A 23,554-nucleotide genomic window follows, 5' to 3' on the forward strand; every position below is an offset into this window, starting at 1 on the left:
AAGGAATTTCATTTATCTGGATGCATTGCTTCACCCTCAGCTCTTTTCCAGGGGCATCCCATTGGAAAAATCCACAAGCCAAGATCTTAATTAGCACCCAAACACCTGAAATAAAAATGTCTCTGTGCAAGCTTTCTACTGCTCTGGGTACAAAGAGTCCCCTCAGCAGCAGCCTGAGAGGGTTAATCAGACTGTCCCTGAGTATTTGGGCACTGTGAAAGTACAGACTGGGCTGAACCTCACCACCTGGAAAAACCATTCCTGTCAGAGCTCTTATCCAGCTTTTTTGCTCAAATAGGACAAGAAGAAAACAAAAACATCTGGAAACGGGGAGTCAACATGGCACAGGATGAAAAACTAGTATTTAATTGAAAATGAACGTTTTATAACAAATTTCAACATGTATACAGGTCCAAGGCATGAACTGATATTGAAATCACTAGAGAGCACTGTGGCCCTTCAGGAGCAGCACAGGAACTCAAAGCTGTCAGACACACAAGTCACCAGGATGGGGTCATAGCTGGTCTACCCATCTGTCAGACACCACTGCCCTGCTGGCATCGTTTCTGTTTGTGCTGCAGTACAAGAATCGAGAAACCAAACAAGCTGAAATTTCCTTGAGGATCTAAGAGGAAGAAAGTAAATGCAGCTCCACATTCATGCTCCTGGATTTGGAAATGCAGTGGTTTGAGCACTGGCACTGTGGACACTGCAGAGTCTGGCTGTCACTGTACAGGTAAATGTAGCAACCAGGAAAGCATGAATTTCCCTTACCCTTTCTGAAGGGTACATTTAAAAATTATAAAAAAAAACTTATTTATTTTAGGGGAACCAATTTATTCAAGAAACTTCCATTTTCAAACTTGGTGAGAAATTACAAACCTAAACTGATGCCTAAGTTTATTTTAACCTATTTTAATCAAGAAGTTAACACTCAAGCAGTAAACTTGGAAGTTTTGAAGAAAAGCAAAGTATTAAACTGAGAGAAATCAAAGCTTAACATATGGAAGCAGAATTTAACAAAATGCTAAACCAAATATGGCAGCTGTATTTTTGCATTTTCTTATAAATGCATGAAACACTTTCTAATGTTAAAATATTAATTAGTTCAACAGCAACCTCACTTATAGCTAGGAAGCCTCCTGGGAGTTAAATGAACAGAAACCCAAGTTTTCATCTTTCCTTGTTTTTAAATTTAAATAAGTAATAATAGTTAAGGTCTGCTCCTTTAAAAAATCTTAAAAGGAGCAGAATTTCATCTGCCATTACATTTTCCCATCATTTTGCCTAGTCCAAATTTCCCCTTTATACATCCAGCACTATAAGCACTGAGTGCATTTCAGATAAATACCTTTAAAAAAAAAAGCTAATTTTAGTTTCTATATTCCTATGATGAATTTAAATTTTGACTATCAGTAGGAATTACCCTTTGAGGAAGCTTTCAAAATGCATTTTCAGTTGGATTTCTGTGGTTACCAGGAAGGTTCCAAGCAGCACATCTTGGCAGTCAAGTCACTCTCTGATATTCCCAGAAAAGATGAAGATCAGTCTCCCTCACACCAAAGTTTTAGAACAACATCTAAACATTAGCATAAAATCAACCAAGTCATTTACAGTAAAGCAGACAAACCCCACCCTTGCAATTCAGGGTAATAGGAGAGTTATTCTAATAACACCCAAGCCATAGCCTCTCTGATGAATTCATGCTATTAAATCTAAAGATAGAAAGCGTAGGGCACGATGACCTTTTCAGTTATTTAGGGATTACTTACTCGAACTTACAAATTTCCTCAGCGTGCTGAATGGAATTCTAACAGTAATTACTTCCTTATTTTGTAATGTACACCAGAAGTTCTCCAAAAATGTTTTACAGAAGCTAATGAATCCATCACAGTTGAGAAATAACTGTGTATGTTCAATTTGAGACACACTGAAGTAATCTAATTTTCAGCAGACAAGCATTTGCTACTTTGCAAAAAGCAGATCCCTCAACTTCAAAGAAAATGAGTAACTACTATAACAAAAGAACAGAAAACTGGGAGGAGTGGCTGATAGCCCAGAGGGTGTTTCTGATAGCCCAAGGGTAGCCCTGCTTGAGCAGGCCTTTCTAGAGAAGAACAACAAACTACTCACCCAATATCAGTTTTGTTCTGAATGATGCTAATGTCATCTGGAGAGAGCTCTGGAATCCACTTCTCCATCTCATCCACCCAAGGGTATCTTAGAGAGGAAGGCACTACAATTAGGAGAGGCCATTCATTTTTATAGTAATATGAAATGGCAATTGCTTGAATTGTTTTTCCTAGCCCCATCTGGGAAAAGAAAAGAAAAGAAAAAAAAGAACAACATTTAAACCAGAAGTCTCTGTTCAGAAAGCATACTCCATTCAGAAGAGCCCAAAAGATTTTGCAAAGACAGAACCAAATACAGGAAACCCAGCCAAAGAGTTACTTATATAGCATGTATTTAATTATCACTTTGTTAGCACAGATCATCTTTTATGAAACAAGATTTTCCTAGTTAAATGTATTAATACATGTATTATATCTGGTTATCTCATCAAAGTCAGAAGAAGCATTTCCATTAATCTCAGAAGATTTTCAGTTCAGAGTCTTAATAGGAGAAACTAAAAAAATCAAACTCTTTAACTTGTGAAGCTACTGAAAACATTTTTAAAAGACTATGCAAAGGAAAGAAAAATACAGGATGCCTTCTTACAGTAATAACAACTTTGTCCTCAATTGCACAGGCAAGTGAGGAACACAGACCTGTGGGAAGAGCCCTGGGTTTGACCCAGTGGCTCAACAAAGAGAAACTCCTGCTCTGATTCAGCAGGGCTGATGGCTTCTCCCTGGCCTGCCCCACAGATGAGAAAGGCCAGCCAGTGAGAATTCAGATGTACACACATGGGGAGGAGCCAAAAGATCTGCATTTAACAGGAAAGTACGTGCTTCCTATTGCCAAGGTGGGAATGCTCCCATCTGTGAATAATCATGGCAACAGATGTCTCTAAGAGTCAGAATTCAGGGTTTTGCTTCAAAAATACCACACACTTTCCCCCCCCCACACCAAAATTTTATCAAAGAATGCAGCTATTTTGTCTGCTTGTTCACATGGCAAGAGATAATTCCCAACTCCTGTGAAACACCAAAGCAGAGATGAGCCTTAAAATGCTCTGGGCAGGTTTTCCATGGAGTCCAGTGGACATCTGAGTGGATTTGCTGCTATCTAACTACTCACAGCAGTGAGACATAAAACAACTTACACCTCTAGTAATGAGTCTAAAAGTGACTTAATGATGTAATGAAGAGATTTCCCAAGTACAAAAGAAAACAATGAATTTTTATACTATTACCAGAAAGAAAATAATAGGAAAGCTACTATGATACTCAGTTTTCATTCAAAATTGCCAAGTTCTCATTAAGATTTTCCTGCAAGTTTTTCCCCTTGTGTCACCAGTAGTTCTTAGGTCATCTGAAAATAACTCCAAGTGAAAAAAATCCCCAACAAAATAAGATTCATTTTTAGTTTGCTGCCATGGTTAGGGACACAGCCACGTGTGCCTAAGCAGGCCCTGGTGATAACCCAGGCCCTGGGTTGAAATGAATATGGAATAAAAGCAAGGCTTTTACCATCAGCACACCCAGGGCTGGATGCAGATTCCACAGAGCTGATCAGCAGGTAGGGAGCAATGTGAGAGACTAGAAAAACTGGAGAAAATATTATGGCCTTGGCTTTTGATATAAACCCATCTTTCTCCAGCATGGAAATGGATGACACTGAAATTTTAGGGGAAAAATTTTGTCTGTCCCCACTCTGAGAAGAAATAGAAGCACATTTGTAGATCATCTTTCAAAAAACATTGGTTTTATCTTACTTTAATCCTTACATAGTTACACAGTCCAGGGATATATACAGTAATTCTCTGACCTTGGGTTTTCCTCCATAATTTCTTTTGACATAGAAGCTCACAATACTGATATTTAATTTTACCAACATTTTCTTATTTAGAGATAGGACAAAAAGCACAGGATACACACCAGTGCACAATACTTCCTCCAGTGCCACACCTATTGTCATTACAAAATATACAGCTTTTATTTTGGAATAAATGTATCTTCCAGGACTTTTTATTGCTAACGTAATTATGCACAACTCATTTTCTAGTTCAAGGCTGGAAATAAACTGTTTTAATAAAAAAATAGCTACTGCTGATATTTTGATTTTTCCCAAGCTTCCCTTTTCTCTTCCCCTGAATACTTTTGTATTCTCCACAGCTCCCAGATATTTTGCATTCTGTGCCAGGATAGTTTATCTCCAGATGTAATGAGATTTTTATAGTATGAGGAGATGCTTAAATCCCAATAATCCATCTCCCTCTCCCTCCTAGTGTGTCAAGAAAACCCAAATTAGAATTGTGAGACTACAGCAATTCTCTTTTTCAGAAAGGTTTTATACTGACAATACTTCAAGAACATTACTACAGAAATATTTTATCTGGGGGAAGAAATGCTGGACTCAGATTTCCCTGATATGGATGGAATACAACATATATTTTTAAATGTATGGATACAATGAATTTTAATTTACTACTTGATGAGAGCACTTTAAAAAATTCATCTTTGGAAACCATATCTGTTAAAAATCTTTTTGGGCCAGGAATGTCTAATAATGCACTAAAAATAGCTCACTATGCAATTATAAAGCACTTTAAAAAAATCAACTGAGTCAGTGTTTTTAAAATGTAACAGTACAGGAGATTTAACCTACAATTAAAAGTAACCTTTTAAGTTTTCTCAAGGATTCTTCTAAACTTATGTCAGGTTCCAGTTTTTCCCTCACTTAGGTATTTTCAGGATATCTGCTGATTATCACACAAATTAGGATTCTTTCATTACCAGCCTTTCTGCCCACACCTCTCAAACAAAAAAAGTCACATCTGCACCAAGTGCATTAACACCAGAAAAGAGAGTGTTAGAGGAACAGGAACATCACTTACCTCATCAGCAATCATACACCTAAATAAGAAACAAAAAAGGGGAGGAAAAGCAGAAATTAATACAAAATATAATACATAAACCAATACTTACAAACTGTTTACTATAAATTTAAATTCTGGATTTACAGAACCAATGAAAGGAAAAAAGGTGACTTCATTCCTCCAGATATCACCGACAAAAAATGAATTTGGTATGAACTGAGAGTAAGTCCAACAATTCTTCTAAATATGTTTATTCAGTTTGCTGGCATTACTGCAGAACTTGCAATTGCAAAACTGAACTTCTGCTTAGGTCCAGGGATAGATTAATTGTAATCATAAGAGACACTTCCAAGGCAAAAGTGTATCTTCAGTTTTCTTTTGCCTTTCAGAAATGCTTTTGTGCTTCATGATTAAGGACTATTTGTATTTCAGATTGATTTCAAAAATGTGCTTTCCTGAGCTGTCACATTTGTTTTGAAATAGAAGCAGACACTCCCTCTCCCACACCAATTGTACCAGCTAAAGTATTAGAAAATGAATTTGATTTTTTGCCCATTTTGGAGTCACTTGGCAAAGACACTCTGTGTAAAGACAATGACAACTCCGAGGCCCCAGTCATAAACAGTAAATTCTGTTCAGCATATTTACATTTTGTAAACATTAAATGCCATTTTTTACATGAATTTCTGAAAGGTGTTTTTACCATTCTGGGATTCTATATGTAGAATGTATTCTTATGTAGAATATGTATTCATATTCTATATATAGAATATGTATTCTTTACACCGTGTAACTCAAATAAAATGCTCCTTCCAGGAAAAAATGGGAAAGATCTTCCAGGTCTTAGTGTCTTTAACAAAATTTAACACAACAAGATATAAACATTCTGTATTTTGATCCAGAAAAATCTTTCCAAGTAATACAGAACTGCTTTTTTAATGGTAGCTACTCTGGAGTTAGTGGAGCTGGCCAAAAAAAGATAAAATGTTTGATATTTTCAGAACCACAGTATAATGCTGTTTGCTCACTGCCTGCCAGTATAAATTCCTGTGTCTACTAACTTCTGCAGTTTCATTCAACTGAGGTAAAAAACTGATTCAAAATTAATTCTTATACAACTCCATTTTTATAAGCAACAAACTTTCTATTTGCAATTGCTTTGCAACTTCCCCTCCCCAGCTGTTAGGGATGGAGCAAAGAAAACATAGGAAGAAAATATAACAAAACAAAGCCCCCAAGCCTGCACAGATTTACAAAGGAATAAAAAGGCAGGAAGACAATTATTTTTAGTGGCAACTCATGATTGTGAGGCCTTAATGTCTGTGATTTGCAGCTGGGCAAAGACATTTATTTGCAGACAACTAACACACAATTCTAATTTAAAAATAATGTCAGTTTTTCTCAAAGACTGCTTTTTTTTTTCCATTCAATACTCATTGTTAATTGCTTGAACTGAAGTTTACAAAACAAGCCTTTCTTTTTTTTGCAGATTCTGTGAGGCCAACTGCTTTCAGTACATTAATCATGTTTTTTAAAAACAGTTTGAGGCCTGAAATCAATTGGAATGCACAATAACCTACTGTTGCAGTAGTACTCCTTACACAAATGCAGCAAATGAGTAAGGCTACAACCAACAGCTACAGAGCAGAGACAGCTCAAGAATAAACCACAGACCTTCTTCAACAATAAAGATTATTTATTGTAGGAATATCAGGGCTGAGGTACAAATATAGCAATAACCAAGCTGCATCTGGTAGCAAGAAAATGTGGTAAAGAGGACAGGAATAAAAGTATTCCTTGCCAACTTCTGCTGCAAATACTGTATTTCTCAGCAAATCAGTTTAAATTTTAGTAGAATTGCATAAATAGTGAAATGTTAATTATGCCAGCTCAGACAAACAGAAAAAGTGAGAATAGGTAGGATCCTGTTGCACTACTCTTTGGCATAGGTGAACTATTTGGATGCTCCTCCTTCCCTTCAGGATAACAAGCAAAAATGAAGAAATTCAGAGTGATTTACAAATGGCTCTGACAATTAGAAACTGAATAGCAAATAACAAACTACCCACTTTAAAAGCATGTCAACCACAGGAACTTTTCCATAAAGCTAGATTTCTTCATCAGAGTGAAATGTAGCCACCTAAACATTGATGACTTTATCTGATGACAAATAAGAAATGGGTCTGCTTTTCTTTTTGCATTTATTTTCAGGCTATACTCATAAAATCTTTGCTGCTATAGAGTATCTCCTGTTTTCAATGTCTATTAACTTCCACTGATTATGTCCTTAAGTTAAATTTCTTATGTAGCAGCAACAAAGTTGATGACTTTAAAATATTTATAGAAACTCATCAATTTGTTGCTGGTAAATGAAGCAAATACAAAGTAGCTGCCATCATAATAATAACAATAATAATTTACCCATAATAACTCTGCAAACAGAGGTTACATGAAGTGATCAACACAGTTTTATCTTCCTTATTTCTGCAGTTCCAATAGAAACAGAGCCACAGAGACATCCCTATGCTTAAAGCTGGGGATCTCTGGTGATATTTTGCTAGCAAGCATTCACTCTCTTCTCCTGCCCAATGATCAAATTGCTTTGTCATAAGTAGTTGGGATTTTCTTCCTGTACTTGCAATCCAGCCATTTTTCAGCATTTAAAATTTGACCAGACACATCATAGATTGAGATCAATCAAGTGCACTAAATTGGTTTTAAAGCTCCAGTTAGAGTTATCTGAATGTGTGAAGTCCCCTGTGATTATACAGTTAGTGACATGAATCACTTGGATCCACACTGCTCAGACTCAAATTCCTGAAGTGCTACAGTTTTTAAATTGCTAATTTATGCCAACTAATTAACATTATTGACACTCACACTTAACAAAATTTTAACATGGCACACAAGATTGAGTTTATGATACAGGTAGGAGTTAATGGAAGTGGAAATGGAGGATATTCAATTTATTTTATGACATAATGCATTTTAAAGCATTCATCTGTGTAGCTTTCACAGTTTTAATATAAGAATTCTAAAGATGTCTGCCTAATGTAGTTGCAAAACATAAGAAGTCCAAATTATTTTCATTGGATTCTGGGGCAATGAAAAACACCTTACAGAGGAGAGGAAATCATGAAATGTCTGCAGTTTATAATCACAACAATTAGATTTGAAGTGTAAAGAACTTCCCCATCTTTATAGCCCACATCACAGAGAACTTACAAGATACCTAATAGTTAGTTGCACTAAGCTGCTAAAAAGCAATACTTTACATAATCTTAAAAATATGCAGCCTCTATTTAAAACAAACTTCAGTATGTTCTACATTATTGCAGTCAGACAAGCTGCCAACATGGACATAAAGGTTCCATGCTGTCAAAAGCAGAAGAAACAGATCTTCAGCTACATTGAAGGGACAAATATGTATTTTTGTTTCACATATTTTGACTGCAAGAAGACAGACTTCTTGTTCTCTGAAGTTCAATTAGTCATTTCCTCTCAACTGGTAGTTACCCAATCTGAGCTTCATCATTCATGTCCCATCTGTTCATATGACACCTTAATAATAGCTCTATCCAAGAATATAAATCAGAGCTATGATACGCAGATTCATATCCTGTTGGAAGCTCAGCCCACATGGTCAAAAGTTTCAGAAAAGCATGGAAAAAAGGAATCTGGGATGTCTCAGTTGCACTTGCTCTCAGCAGCAAAGTCCAACCCTGCAAAAAGCACCAGTCAATGGCAAATTCTTTCAGATTCTTTTGCATTTAATCTTTAAGTGTTTCCCTCCTTCAGAGCGAATCCTGTGGCTTGTGGTTGAATCTCTGTCCATTTATCAAGGAAATCTATTTTTTTCTGAGCAGAAACAGCAGAGTCTCATTGGGATGCACTGCACATGCTGCTACAACCTTGCTACTATTCATAACCCTTTTGCAGTATAGGGTTAGCAATGGCCTCCAGACACAGTAGGACCTTTCACAAATAGAAGGGAAACATCATTTGGGCCTCCTCTAGACTGTAGCAGCCCCAGCATTTTGAGGTGTATTAGCCTGAAAATAAAAGCACATTTTTCTTTTATCAAGCAAACACAAAGAGCTTTGAGTGAGGATGTACCCTGGTGAGTGAACATGCCTGCTGAGAGCAAGGTCTGCTGTGCTGGGGCACCTCAGGTACACACAGCTCCAAAACCTTCCTGCTGTTCACTGAAGAGAACAACTGCAAGCACCTGAGGCTGTACACAAACCCCAGCTTTCTTCTGCACGTAGAGAATCCATAATGGAAGGGACCACCCAAAGCTGGATGAGTCAGAACCCCAGAACCAGTGTTTCAGCACTGTCAGAACAGTCTTGGTTGGTACTTGATTCCTTGCAAAGGTACCAAGCACCAGGCAAAGGTGCATTTATACATTCTTACTACAGCAAACCTTGGAGAGAAACCTGAAACAAGCAAAAAAACAGGTGAAGGAGCTAAGAAAGAAACCCAAAGCTCCTGACAGAGCCCTCTGAAAGCTCTACCAGGAAAGCTCTGCCTCTAAAAGGACAGAAAGAATAATTTTTCAAACCTCAAAAAACACTGGTTGTGTTGATGTCAAGAAGATTGGAATCAGCTTCACAAAGCAGAAGGACAAGCAGATCTTTAAAATTTTATGCAGATGAGTTCATTGGAGAAACAGAAGGAAACTGAGGCTAAGCTCATGTGGCATATGCCATAGAGCCATACAAAAATAGTCTGCATCAGAAGGTTAATGCTAACACAGTTTTATAAAATGAGTTTCAGGAAGAACAAACATTTAAATGAAAATCATTTCTATTTCTGGGTTCCATTTGGGTCACCCCTTTTGAAATGTCAGCACTATTAACCATGCAAACAATGCAGCTAAAGTTTCTTCTATTAGGTATGGCTACTGCAGTAAAGTATTTTTGTAAAGAGAAAGAATCTCATTTTGAACCTTGCTCTTGGAGGAATATTGATTAACAACATATTGGAATTAAGGTCTCTATAACCAAGGATCCCACCAAGCCAAACACCTGGTGTTAGAGCTTTCTTGTAACTATAGAAATATTTAGATAATAACTTCTCTAGAGAGTTGTGCTTCCTTACCTGGTAGACTAAAATTAAAGGGGTACAGCAATCCAATCCATCTGTTGCTTGCTTGTAAGGATAATTTAACTTCCTGATTGATTTTCAGCAGCTATTTATCCAGGAAAAACCACTAAGAACTGCAGGTAGCTTTTTCAGAACAAACTCCTTCCCTTCTAAATGCATTTTCCAAGGCAAACAGTGAAAGCTGTAGCACTTCATTTTTTAAAACACTGAAAAATTTTGTTACTACTCAAGCAAATTAAAGCTGTTTTTTGTTAATGCAGGCTTTGGAACATGTTGTACAGAGGAAGCTTGAGTCTTTCTTTCACTGGTGTGGGTGTCCTGATATTCTTGGGATTCTCACCTACTCATGTGAGTCAGTTTTATATAACACTACAACATATAATTTACCTCCTACTCACAAGCCAACACTTCAGCACTAACATCTCAACCAAGGGTTATTTAAGGAATCTGAACTTAGAACATTTTTATATAAAACTGCGCAAGCAACCATTACATTTGTGTGTCAGTAATCACAGCACGCAGTCCTAAAACTGGAACAAAGAGAGCTGACTCCCTTGCAACAATAATCAAGGGTGTTGCAGCAAAAATAATGCTCCAGAAGATGTAAGATAAATCTTACCCTTGCTCCTGAACTACACTAGGTATTTAAAAAACCCCTAAGTGATAAAACCCCAACCTTTGATTTAACAGAAGATGCACTAAATTGCCACATCTGCATTGTTAATGATTCTGAAAAGGAGTGGAGGGGAGAATCATTGTGCTTTTCTCCAACATTCCTCTACATGTGACTGAAAAACCCACCTAAAATGTTTTCTTAGTATTTGAAAGCTCTCAGGCCACGTGTTCTGGTATTTTAGCTTTGGCAAAGATGTGTGGAATAACACATAACAAAGTGGTCAAGTTGAAGGTGAAGCCCAGACACTTCAATAGGTTTTTAGAATATATTAATGGAACTGTTAGGTTAGAAAAACTTCCAGCCAAGAAGACACCCAACAGTGACAGTGAAAACTCCTCATCTATTCAGTCACTGGCTTCAGAGACAAATGAGTTCAGCAGCTGACTCAATGCAAGAAAACAGAGTAACTTCAACTATTTTCAGCTCCTGATAATCAAGGCTGCAAATGTTAACCTTGTTGTTAACTGGCATGCCTGAAATCCCTCTGAGCAGGAGCAGAAACCTTCCTTAGTGTGCAGTCTACTGGCTTTCAATGAAATGGAGACACTTATCACTACTTTCCCTATAAACTCTGCATTCCCTGGTGATCTGGGGTACTTTTCCTTGTGCCTGTGTTCCTCCTCTCCTTCTAACTTGCACTAAGTCAGTCAGAATGTTACTCAGTCAGTCAGAATGTTACTCATTCAAGACCTTATTTCTATTCACTCTCATTAAAGTGACTTGTCTCACATTCAGAACTGCTCCCTCCCCTTTGTCCTCTCCTGGGTGCTGTAGTTAAACACCAACTTCTCTTCATGGATTCCCACAGTGCAAACCTTCCCTGCACACAGCCAACACCAACTCATTTCCCCTTTCCCCTCCCTCTATCACTGTTGACAACCTACTGCCCACACTTGTAATCTTTATCTCTCTTGGTTCTCCTCTTCCATTCTAACACATTGTGCCCTGCATTTCTAAAATCTGCATTTTCTTCCCTATTCCTGCTGCTACGAGTCCACATTTAAACCCAGGTTAATTCTTATATTTCCACCATTGTTTTTTTTCTGTTCTTAAGTCTTCTTTTTCTCTTTTTCACCCCACATAGCTCCTCTCCTGAATTATATCCTAAATTCACTTACTGACAATGCATTTTTTGTTCTATTTGAATTGCTTCCCAGTTCCTCCAGCATCACTTTCAAACAAGCTTCCCTGGCTATGAAAGCTGTGCAGAATTTGGCTCAGTCTCTCATTCATACTTCCTGCATCTGAACCTCATTCTGTGAGCTAGCATCTTCATTTATTCATCCCTCTCTTCCTTGGCACTCCTCAAATGTGAGATGTACTCTGAATCATTACAAAGCAACGTCTTAAAAAAAATGAAATGTTTCTTCAACTCTCAGAGCTGCAATGCATTAACTGTTTGATCCTCTCCATATTCACTGAATAGCAATCCCCTTCTTGTTCCCCAGAGATTACTTCTGTGCTTTGTTCTCTAAGACTGGAGATAACTGCTCACCTGTTATAATGCAGGTTTAAGGACCCACATTTATCAGAAAATTCTAATAATTTAATACATCTGAGTTGCTGAATACATTGGAATAAAAGATGATTTCTTTCTTACTCTAGCAAGAGACTTATGCCTTGTTTCAAACAGCTCTTTCAGGCTATCTAATACAAACCACTGAGACTAGAGACAGAAATCAAAAAAAAGTTACAATTATTTTTCTTCAAATCTGATCTCTGATTTCAAGTTCTACAAATAATGGAGACTCGTTGATAGCACTTGATGCTGCAAGCCACCAAATAAAAACTAAAATGTAATATTTGAGAAGAAATATTAAGAAATATTCATAGACATGTGAAAAAAAAATTGAAGGTAATTTCTTTTTCTACCATGCAAATTTAAGTAATTTGGCTCTTATTGAAGTCGATGTAACTGGAAAAAAATTCAACAGTAGCCTGTAAAATATTTTTGTAAGTGTTCCTTTAAACCATGCAGCTGATTCTGAAAAAAAAATTAGACAATGGTAAAAAGCAGATTGGTCTTGCATTTAATCACAACATTGACTTGCAGAAACCTATGACCTTTCAAACAAAGGAGAGAAAAATTAGATATAGACAGTAAGAGATATATAGACATGCAACTAGGCTTAGTGCTTCCAAATGGAATTGAAAGACAAATCTATTCTCTTATTCATAGCTACTATCAAAGATAAGAAACTGAAGAATAGAAATACACTGAAAGAGCAAATCAATCAGTAATCACGGATCAAAAATAGCAAAGATAAAAGCAAAGTAAAACAAAAGCTCTGCTAACTTAAAAAGGCAATACAAGACAGAAAGCAACAATTGCATTGTACAGAAGGAGAAAGAAAGATTAATAGACAACATAAAACCCAGAAGCAAACTCGGTAATGATGACAAAAATAAGAGTGGAAGTGAAAAACAGTTATAGAAAAGTGTAAGACAAAAGGGCCTACTGCTCTAGCAGAAACTAAAATGTGCATGGACTGAACATATTTTCTCTTATTCCATCAGCTTACAACATCTAAAACTATAGCTTCCTTAGACACCCAACTCAAATGGAAATTATACCTTTCATACTACTCAATGGATAATACATCCTAGAAAGTTAAAGAAATTTGTGTAGAAATTTGCATAAGAATTTAAATAGGACTTATATCAGAAATTCCTCACCCTACCAAGGGCTGTGCCTTGGAATTCCAAACATTTCTATTTCCTTTCTGCCCAAGAGCTGCCAATTCTGAGGTCCAGCTGCTAAACCCCCAGCAGACTGTACATGCTGTGCCTTTCCACTGAAGAATCTTTCAGCTGTGTTCATAAACTTCAAGAAAATTATGATGTGAACCTTTGGTTTTCTGGTCTACTTTGAAGACGGGAGAGGAAGAATTAATTTCTACAAAGACTTATAATTTTTGAAGTAATAGTCTGGTTTAATTAACAAAGAGTTAACTAGCTATGTAGTCCTCCTGTATAACTTGCTAGAGATCAGAGACACAGTCAATGGGAAAGAGCAGTATTTTGAAGTGTAGGCAACTGACTCAATATTATAACAGAGGACATTCACACTCTATTCTCTAATGATTTCACTGCCATAATGGTTCTCTGTAGCCCATTATCCAAAAAAATATTAAACACTATAAAACTTTTTCTTACTCTAGATAGGGACTGCCTAACAAAAGAATTGCCCTTGCATTAAAACTGATGCATTAAAACTTCTGTTCTTAATGGCAGATGTGAACTCTGCACATCCTGATATTGCCATCCATGGTCATTTCCTTTTTTTCCTGTGTCTAACAGCATTAGGCCAGCATGTATGGGAAATACAAAATCACATGCTCCTGAATATATAAATTAATGTATTACCTCTCAAACTTACAGAGGAAACAAGGTCACCCCAGTAAAACAGTTTGAGCATAGAATTATAATGGAACTGCTTGTTGCAATGGTGGTAAATATCTCCCAAATTCTCTTTTGCATTCAGCTTAAACAAATTGTTCTGCCAACATGCCTAGAAAGAAATATATCTGTGTGTCTGAAGGCATCTTTTACAGATACCATCTACAAGACAAGCAATGGTAAATAATGATGCTTGCAAATCACATGCTGACAGTTTTTATTACAAAACTTGATAAAGCATTTAGTGATATCCAGTAGCATGAGAGCTAAATTTCAAACAACAGCATGCCTCTTTTACAGTGTATTCAGGTGAACAAATTGTTTGTATTACTAGACAGACATCACTTCTGTAAAGAGAGGATCTAAAACAAGAATAGATGGTAAAAACAATTGTGACTTTCCAAGTATGGCATTAGTGAACAGCAGCAGTAACAATCAGCAATATTCAAAGAGAGATGTGAGCTCAAATGAGATTGAACACCATCCTTATCAGCACTATCGAGTCACTTGCCCATGGATCTCTGTATCTTGGACATTTTACCCAAGCTTCCACCACTTTTTCCAGAGCATTGTGCTTCAGCACTGCCACCTCTTCACTAACACCTGGTGACCCCTCAGTTCTACCCTGAGTTCTTAAGAAATGGGGGTTTGTCCACATCTGCCCAAACATGACTAAGAAGCAGCAGAGAGCAGAGAATTGCTCACTCCCACTTCCAAACAGCACACACACATCTGACCCCAACAACCCTCAGTATTTCCTGAGCCTGTTGCTAACAGCTCACATTCCTTGAACCACTTGGTTGGTTTCTATTTAAGAGGCAGTTTGAAGCACACACAAATAAATAAATACATATTATTGCTGTTTTTAAAAGTAACTTACACCTTCACTGAAAGAAAATCACAAAAATGAAATAGTCTTCATTGATGTAAGTTGTATGCACCCAGCTTTTCTGCACATTAAAGTCTGAGGCTACAGTAAAGACTCTAAATTGCATCCATCCCTTGGCAGCCATTCCAAAGTGCATGTCTGAAGAATAATCTCTAGGAAGGAAAAAGCAGCCAGTCAGTTCCTCACCTTTAAGGCAAGTTTGTGAGATAAAAGGTGTGTTAGCTTATGTTGAAGCACACACTGTCTTGCTGGCTCTAGAATTGTCATTTCCTAGAAAAGTGTTAGGCAATCTCTGTTAGATGAGATAAAGCCTTTGGAGCATCTACTGGAAAAGCCTTTGATTCATTTACCAATGAATCAAAAATACAAACCACAACAGCATATTTATTTTATACTTTGGGAAGAGACAAGAGAATTAATAGCTCGCTCCTAGCCCCCTCCATGCAAAAAATAAGAGTTTGTTCTAATAATAAGTGCCTTTTCATGCTGGGTTCTTATCTAATCTAAGATTATATTAATTGAATCTCTTCAGCCAACACGTTGTCTACACCAGTTTCCTACCACTACAGCAAAGCATGGATTGAGTGATGCCTGTGAAGGGAGTGCATAGCCTGGGGGAAGAAGAATGATGGGCAGAGATGCACATACTGCTCACTTCAAGTCCTATGCTTATATATTTTTTAAAATTAGAAAAGACACTTCTACAGAAAATATACCACTGGGAATACTGAAAGAAGGTTTAAATCATTATGGAGTACACAAAAGGGAAAGACTTCTGTGAGGCAAGGGCTGACAAACTAATAAGAAAACTCAGCTACAAGCACCAGAGGCTCTTGTTCTCTGTTTTGGGACAGGAAGAGAAATAGATGTGCACCAGCAAGGGGCAGATTTAAAAAATACTCCTTGGGAAAGTCTGACTTAACACACTTTACTTTATATAGAAGCTGGCTGAGAGTGTGCACACAATTCCTCAATGTGACCTAGCTTACACACAGAACTTGCTGTGCCAAGCAGCAAGATTTCTTGCAATCATGATGAACATTATTTCATATGCATGTCACATGAAAACCATCACTGCTGGGTTATGCAAAACTCTTGTTAGTGAAAGACTTAAAGGAAAAAATTGAACATAAACCCATAACCCTAATGAAAAAAATAGAATTCTTTCCATAGCAGAGTCATTAGAATAGGTATTCCAAACCTTTCTGAATACTTACTGCAGACAATTGTTACTACTTCAACAAAAAGAAGAAAGAAACCTCTGATAAAAATTTATCCAGTCCTGGAACAGTTAAGCTGCTTCCCAAGGAAATTCTGAATTATACAATAGCCTGCAGAAGATCACGCCACTTTCAAATACATCCATTAGCCTACCCTAATTAAATGGGTAGTTTCTTTAATTTTAATGGCTCCTGTTATTTCACTATTTGTGTACACAAACATACACCTCAATTGCACATTCTATGGCAGCCAAGGGCTTTGGAATTCAACTCTCACACAGGCTTTGCTGTCTATTCTACCACAGTCTTAGCTATCTATTAAAATGATATCCACCCATTCTCAGTCTGTGCAGCAAGAAAGTGCCTGATATGGCTGGTGGTCACCAGCAGTTACTGCCAATTCAGCATAAAGCATATCAAATCTCAGGCTCTCATGTGAAGGGCTGGACTCATCTTTCTGTTCTGCCACTGAAACCAGCAGCATAAAACAGATGGTTTGTTCATTCCCTGAGACAGCACTGCTAAAGGGTTTTGGCCAAAGGAAAGGAATCAAAGAGAAAAAATGCAGAGATTTTAATTGATTAAAAGTTCCATGTAATTCCAAGAGCTGCTGATAAAAATTTGCTTTCTAATTTTTCACCTTTAGAGGGAAAGATGCACATTTCTTTTCCCCTGAGAACAATCACAAACATCAGCAAGCAACCCCCTTAGGCCCTAAGCCTCTCCTTCTCAGCAAGATGCTGAAATAATCAGGAACTAATTTCATCCATCTTTCCCACACAGGCTACAGTAATTCTATTTGTGCCAGACCTCCCCAACATCATTTCTTTCCAAAACAACAGCATACAGTGGTTTCACAGCTTTAGGCTGCAATTGCCCACATTTCCTAAAATTTATAAATGTGGAAATAGCATTTCCCCCTCTCCTTTTCAACCCTGTAACTCACTAACAGGCTCTTACTCAGCAAAATATTTCCAGCCTCTGCTGCATAAACCGTGGTTTTTGATTTAGCAGGTGCTTAATTGTTGAATGCCTACTCCATCAGCTGCTGCCCTGGCTAACTGAGCACTGTGCAAGGCTTCTCCTGCTCTGCTGCTGCAGCTCAGTGAGCTCCAGAACACCCTGATCACACTCCAGAATTGTACCAAATTTAAAATAGAAAACCACACAGATGCATCAAGATCTGTTAGTCATTCCCTTAACAGCTCTACCATGCCATTCAAAACTAAAGAATCAAATGTGAATTAACTTATTTTAGGAATTCTCCATTAACATAACAAAAATGATGGTCCTACTGATATCAACCTCCTTTCACCTGAGAACTTTGATACTACAACTCTCTTTTGCATAATGCATTATTAAATCTCTTCATCCTCTGTGGAAAAAACCTCCACAACTCATTTTAAACCATGTTACCTTACAGTTTATGAAAGATTTCTGCAACATAACTCACCAAAGACTGCTGGTATTGAATAACCTTTGTAAAAAACAACGTTTACCTGGAGTAACTATTTTTAGCATCATATTCTTACTTTCAACTATAGAAACATAAGTTTATGATTTTTAATATCTGCATACTTGATTTTCACATCAATTTTTAGCATGTGATACAGCAAGTTGAATACAATAATCTTACCTGCCACTTCTCTGAAGTGCAAATATGATGCCCTTTTCCTGAAAAGGAAGCAGTTTCTTTCTCAGTCTTTCAGGTAGGAAGGACAGCTTTGCATCAACATCCTCTAACTGAGAGGCTTTGACTGAAGGGGTTTCCTGGAGAGCACTGGCCATGCTGAACCAGAGAGGAACAAAAGAGAAAGAGGATATCTTACCTACATGGCAGAATAGAGAATAAAGCTTGATGGAACAAGACTCCTCACTTCATCTTGGAACAATCAATATCTACACAGCTTTCCTCCAGTTTTGAGAATTCTCTCTGGAAAGCACAAAATTGTGCAGATGCTGGAGGAAGAGTCCCTCACCTCAGTATCCATAAAATATTCTAACTAATTTAGAATATTCTACTGTGTCAAACAGCATTAGGCCACTTATATTCCAGGATGAAGAGGGCAGCATGTATCTCTCCCTTTACACTATGAAATAATTATTTTAGCAAACAGCTAAAATAATTATTCATGAAAAGAAGTTATTTGCCATTCAAATCGAGCTTACTCATGGACATTGAAATATAACTCTTTTAGTAACATTTTTCAGAAGAGTTCCAGGGAAAAAAAATTGCTTATTTAACTTCCAATGATGGAACTAACAGTTGTTTAAATTTTTAATCCTAAAAATTAAATCAGAAAAAAAGGGGGAAATATGCCCACTTTGGGGGAAGTAAAAAAAAAAGAAGAAAAAATAAAAGAAAAAACAGTCCCCCATTTTCCTAAGTGGACTCTTTGGTATAGCTTTACAGAAACAATATTCCTATACCTTGGGCCTCTGGAACAAGAACTGTGATGAGTACCAGGCCCTTTCATGCATATCCACCACAGAGCTTTGCTTAACAGAAGATGGAAAGCCCCTGTGTGCCCAAGACAACATTTCCCAGAAAAAAATTCATAAAGCTCCAGTAAATAAATACCTGCTTCTGCTCTCAAAGGAGCACACATGAATGCTTCAGTTCTAACTGTTGGGAAAATAACCATAATCACTTCAGTTCTATCACAATATTTTCCATTGCACATTTTTTCCTTTAAAAGTTGATTAAGGCATGGTACTTAAGACTGCTGGCAAACAAACAAAAACTAAAGACAAAACCTAAAACATTTCTGTAGAGTCACACAAGTCAACAATGCTGCAGGATTGGTGGGCCCAAAGCTGTTCAACACTCAGTTCTGAGATTCACCTCTAAAGAAAGTTTGTGAGTCATTTTCTTTGATGATTTTCCATTCTATAAATGCAGAGATAATGATGTACTTGTGATCAGCTCCCTACATAGCTTGTTGTGAGTGACAATATGAGAATGAAATGTTAACATAATTAACTTTCTGTTGAACAAGATCATGACAAGATCCTTTCACTGAAACACTGAATAGGAGCCATGCAGCTTCAGAAGCACAGATCTGAATTAGAGGAGGCACATGAGTCATCAGTACATAGCAATACTACAATGAAAAATGTTTCTGCATCAGTCATTAACACAGTTAGAAGTGACTTTGCAATCCTGGAAAGCAGCAAAACAGAAAGCACTAACTACCAGATATGTACAAGTTTTTGTTGAGTTTTTTTCTCTAGGTGAATGATTGAATAAATGAATGGTGAATAATTACAGACTAGGTGAATAATTAAAGAATTCCAATGTGGTGAACAATGGATATTAAAACAAGATATACAATGATTGTGGCAGTGGTGGTCATGTATGTTTTGAGACAGAGTACTTATGTACACGCTGTAGTAATGTCAAGAAATAAAAATAATCTGTTTTAAAAAAGAATTTGATCAGTGTAGCATAGGACCAGTTTGTATCTGTTGTTCTAGTCCCTGCAGATTTAGAAGATGCAAGGGGAGAGAGAAAGACCAGTGCATGTATTCTCTTAACTACAACTTTTCATGGCTTTTTCTGTGTCCTTAATGTGCTGTAATACAGATCACATCAACCTTCCCACATCTCCAGATCACCAGTTCTGGAGCTTCATTTTTTTTTCAGATAAAATAGACCTAAAAGGTTTTGTGTGGAGGCTTAGCTTTTCATTCAGAGACTTCATTCAGCTGCACAAGTCTCACAAGTTAAAAAACTCAAACTCTGAAGTATTTACTCAAGTGTTTGAAAGGAAATCAGGGATGAAAGAGTTCAACTACTAAATTCAGTAACTATTAATCTAAAGTTGCTTAAGTATCTCAGGACTAGATAATGGTAAATAATCTCAGCTTTTGAAAGCAGGGATGAGGAAGATTCATGGACCTATATCATGATTCATTCATAGGGCATAAAAAACCATGAAGTGAAGAACCCATGCACACCAGGATAAATGCTTTTATTTGGTGGGAGTTACCATGTGTTTTGTAAAAGTGATTCCCATTTTTCCACTCTGATGAAGTTTTTTTGAAAGGGCTCTACAACAATGTACTTATAAACTATTTGATGCAATTTCCACTACTTTTCAAAACTGAATTAAAACAGAATAAATTTTATAAATGTATTTGTAAAGTAACTATAATTTCCAGGAAAACTTTTGAAAAAGTCTCTCAAACTTCCAAGAAAAGCAAGCTGCCATATAAAAAAAATGCACTGAAACTTTTTTTAAAAGTCAAGCAGGTAGATAGCTCATCCATGAGAGAAACAACATCAGCAGTATTTCCAAGTAATCTGCTCCAACTTCTATCATGTTCAATCAATCATAAATGATCTGGAAATGTAACTAGCTACTGAGGGATAAGGGCAATGCAAACAATACAATTAAATTTGAAAAAACCCAATGTTGAATTTCTTTCTAATCACTGCTACTGCTATACTGCATCCCACTATGGGCCCTTATCCTTCCAGAGGCAGCAACTGAGACCCAGTTTGTTGAGGATATTATCCCTGGGGCTGTTTCTCTGTTGGAAAGTTGGGTGCAAGACTGATGACAAGTTCAAGGATTACTTTAAAGTTTTCAAATAGCTGTTTGTCAACACAAGCTGATTACATAACATAAACCCACTGCTTATTTTTACAGGCCACTAAGTATAGCCCTTTAATGCAGCTCAGCAGCACATGCCTAAGACAAATGAGTCTTTCCACTAAGGGTTTTGCTTCATAAATTTCCTGTAGATGGACTTAACTGCTCCATGACTGCATATTCAGTAAAACTTAATAGGGAATTCAAAGCTCTAAGAACATGTTGGTCGATTGATTAATCAACTACTTCACAGAATCACAAAATTGTTTGTGTTGGAAAGGACCTCTGAAGATCATCCCATCCAACTCCCCTGCCAAGGCAGGGTCCCCTGGAGCAGGTAACACAGGAACACATCCAGGTGGCTTTGGAATGTCTCCAGAGAAGGAAAATCCACGAGTTCGTGGGCAGCTGTCCCAGTGCTCTGCCATCTTTGTAAAGAAGTTCTCCCTCATGCTGAGGTGGAACTTCTGTTTCATTTTATGGCCATTGCTCCTCATCCTGCTGATGGGCACCACTGAAAAGAGTCTGGCACCCACCTCTGAGATATTAATGTGCATTAATGAGATCCTCCTCAGTCTTCTCCAAACTAAACAGGCCCAGCTCTCACAGTCTCTCCTCATAAGAGAGATGCTCCAGACCCCTCATCACCTTGTGGCCTCCGCTGGACCCTCTCCAGTAGCTCCTTGTCTTTCTTGTTCTGTGAAGCCACCAGTGGGATAACAAAGAATTGAAAATTTACCATCAGAACACAGCATTTTAAAGAATACTAGAAGAGAAAGCAATCAGACGGAGCACAGGACACCACACAGTTCTTCAGCGTAGAACATTTTTCCCACAGGCCGCTGTACCGTGCTGGAGGGAAGCGCACACCTCAACACCTGCCTGGGGGCAAGTATTTTATTTTACTTACGCAAGTCCCTGCAGCTGCAATCGCAGAATTACCTGAGCGCACCATGCGACGACCCAGCAGCAGCAACCGCAAGAAGTGAAACCTGTCACCAACAGGGGCTGGTGACAAACAGCAGTCGCCTGGCAGCTGGTCCCCGCCTGGCGAGCGGCCCCGAGCGCGTCCCAGCCCGGGCACCCCCTCACGGCCGCGGGCTCCGCGCTCGAACGGCCGCCGGGAAGTGACGCATGACCAGAGGTCACGGACGGGAAGCGCTTTTGGGCCCGGGCACCGCTTTTTCCTTATTTTTTGTCTTCCCCGTCCTTCTCGCCCCTGGCCTCGTTTCCCCAGGAGAGAGTTAAAAATCATCCTCCCGCCCGGCCGTGCGTCCTGCCTGTCCCTGATCCGCTGGAGCGGGCGGGCTGAGGGAGCCGGAGGGGCGGGAAGGGGGAAGCGGGTCTGGCAACGGAGGGAGGCGAGGATGGCGCTCTAAGGGCCGGGCTGGACGGGGCAGTGCCGCCGGCTCTCGGGCTTGGGAAGAACGGTGAAGGCGGGATGAGGAGCCGGGAGAAGGAGAGGTTGAGCGGACAAGTCCCGACTACAGATCCCAGCCTGCCCCACCAGGGTGCGGGGGCTGTGCGGCTGTGGGAGCGCTGGCACGGGGACCCAGCCGAACCGGGGAGCAGCTGGTCGGGATACACCACACACGCAGGACCAGGGGAGCAGCTCAGGCACGGGTGAAGGGAAAGCGGCCCGGGCACGGAGCGGAAGCCACTAAGATCCCGCACTGCCACAGCCGCGGGATCCCTCCATCTGCCCGCGGCCATGGGCTGCACGCAGGGGGCGGACCTTGCAGTGCCGGTGCGCCGCTCTTACTGGTGCTCACGGTTGTCTGTCAAGGCGTCCGTGTCCTCCGATTGGTCGCCACCTTCCGGGCGGGCTCGGCTTCGCGTAAGCGCCGAGCGGCACCACTCCGCGGCAGGGCCGGGGGGAGGGTGCCGCGACGTTTATTGGTCCGCAGGGCTGTCCATCAGTAGCGTCCCGCGCAGCCATTGGCGCTGGCAGTCCGGGGGCGGGGCCTCTCTGCCCGCCGCGGCAGCAGCAGGAGGAACCCGAGCGGCGCTCGGCGCTGGGTTCGGCGCCCCTCGTGTGTGAGGAGCTGCCACCCGCCGGGCGCGGCGTCCCGAGAAGGAGCCCGGGAAGGAGCGCTCCGCCCCGGTGAGGAGCCCGGGATGCCGCCGGGCAAGGCGCTCCGGCGGGCGGGGGTCGCAGTGCGCTGAGGGAGGAGGGGGGGGCCGCGCCCGCAGTGCGCAGAGCGGGGGCAGCGCTGAGGGAGGGGGGGCGCGGCCGCGGGGCCGGTGGGTGCAGCCCGGCCGGGGGTCACGGTCCGGCGGGGCCAGCCCGGCCCTTCCCCTTCCCTAATATAGCCAGGGCTGGCCGGAGTGGGACACGGGGCTCCTCATCTATTATGTTTCCATTTTCTTAAATTATCCAGCATGCGGCAGAAATTTTTGTACGTGGGTATATCTACCATGTTGTAGTGTAAAGTGTAAGTAGACTTGAGAGCAAACTACGTCACGGCCTGGTTTTTACCATCTCTTTTAAAAACGTTTTAAAATGAGTTTTCAGCACCGAGGAAGGGTTTCACTTTATGAGGAAGATGGAATGAGATAGAAAAAGAAGTAAGGAATAGCTGTTTCTTACATGGGGTCTAAGAATGATTCAGGTTATTCACGTGAAGAGATTTGCACACATCCTACATGTTGATGGATTTGTGTGATGTCCATAGAAAGCTG

The 23,554-nt window shown here is 39.4% G+C and overlaps 1 protein-coding gene across 4 annotated transcripts in view; it reads right to left on the minus strand.

The window, feature by feature from the left end:
* The window catches only part of ZRANB3 (zinc finger RANBP2-type containing 3), a 43,668-nt gene extending 21,071 nt beyond the window's left edge, over nt 1-22,597 (minus strand). Inside the window, exons 1-5 of one of the 4 annotated variants that reach the window (XM_071435411.1) lie at nt 21,815-22,597; nt 21,409-21,569; nt 17,911-18,063; nt 5,000-5,018; nt 2,134-2,312 (exon numbers count right to left, since the gene is read on the minus strand). In XM_071435411.1, the coding sequence (XP_071291512.1) occupies nt 2,134-2,312; nt 5,000-5,018; nt 17,911-18,062 (350 nt within the window). In that variant the 5' untranslated portion in view covers nt 18,063; nt 21,409-21,569; nt 21,815-22,597. Of the gene's footprint in view, nt 1-2,133; nt 2,313-4,999; nt 5,019-10,084; nt 10,252-17,910; nt 18,064-21,408; nt 21,570-21,814 lie in introns of those variants that run through there. The other 3 variants (XM_071435412.1, XM_071435410.1, XM_071435413.1) reach the window with 3 other exon arrangements.
* Nucleotides 22,598-23,554: the final 957 nt, after the last annotated feature.

Source organism: Agelaius tricolor, unplaced genomic scaffold (genome assembly GCF_023055355.1).
Source record: "Agelaius tricolor isolate 1412-34295 unplaced genomic scaffold, bAgeTri1.0.p SCAF_10, whole genome shotgun sequence".
NCBI lineage: Eukaryota > Metazoa > Chordata > Aves > Passeriformes > Icteridae > Agelaius > Agelaius tricolor.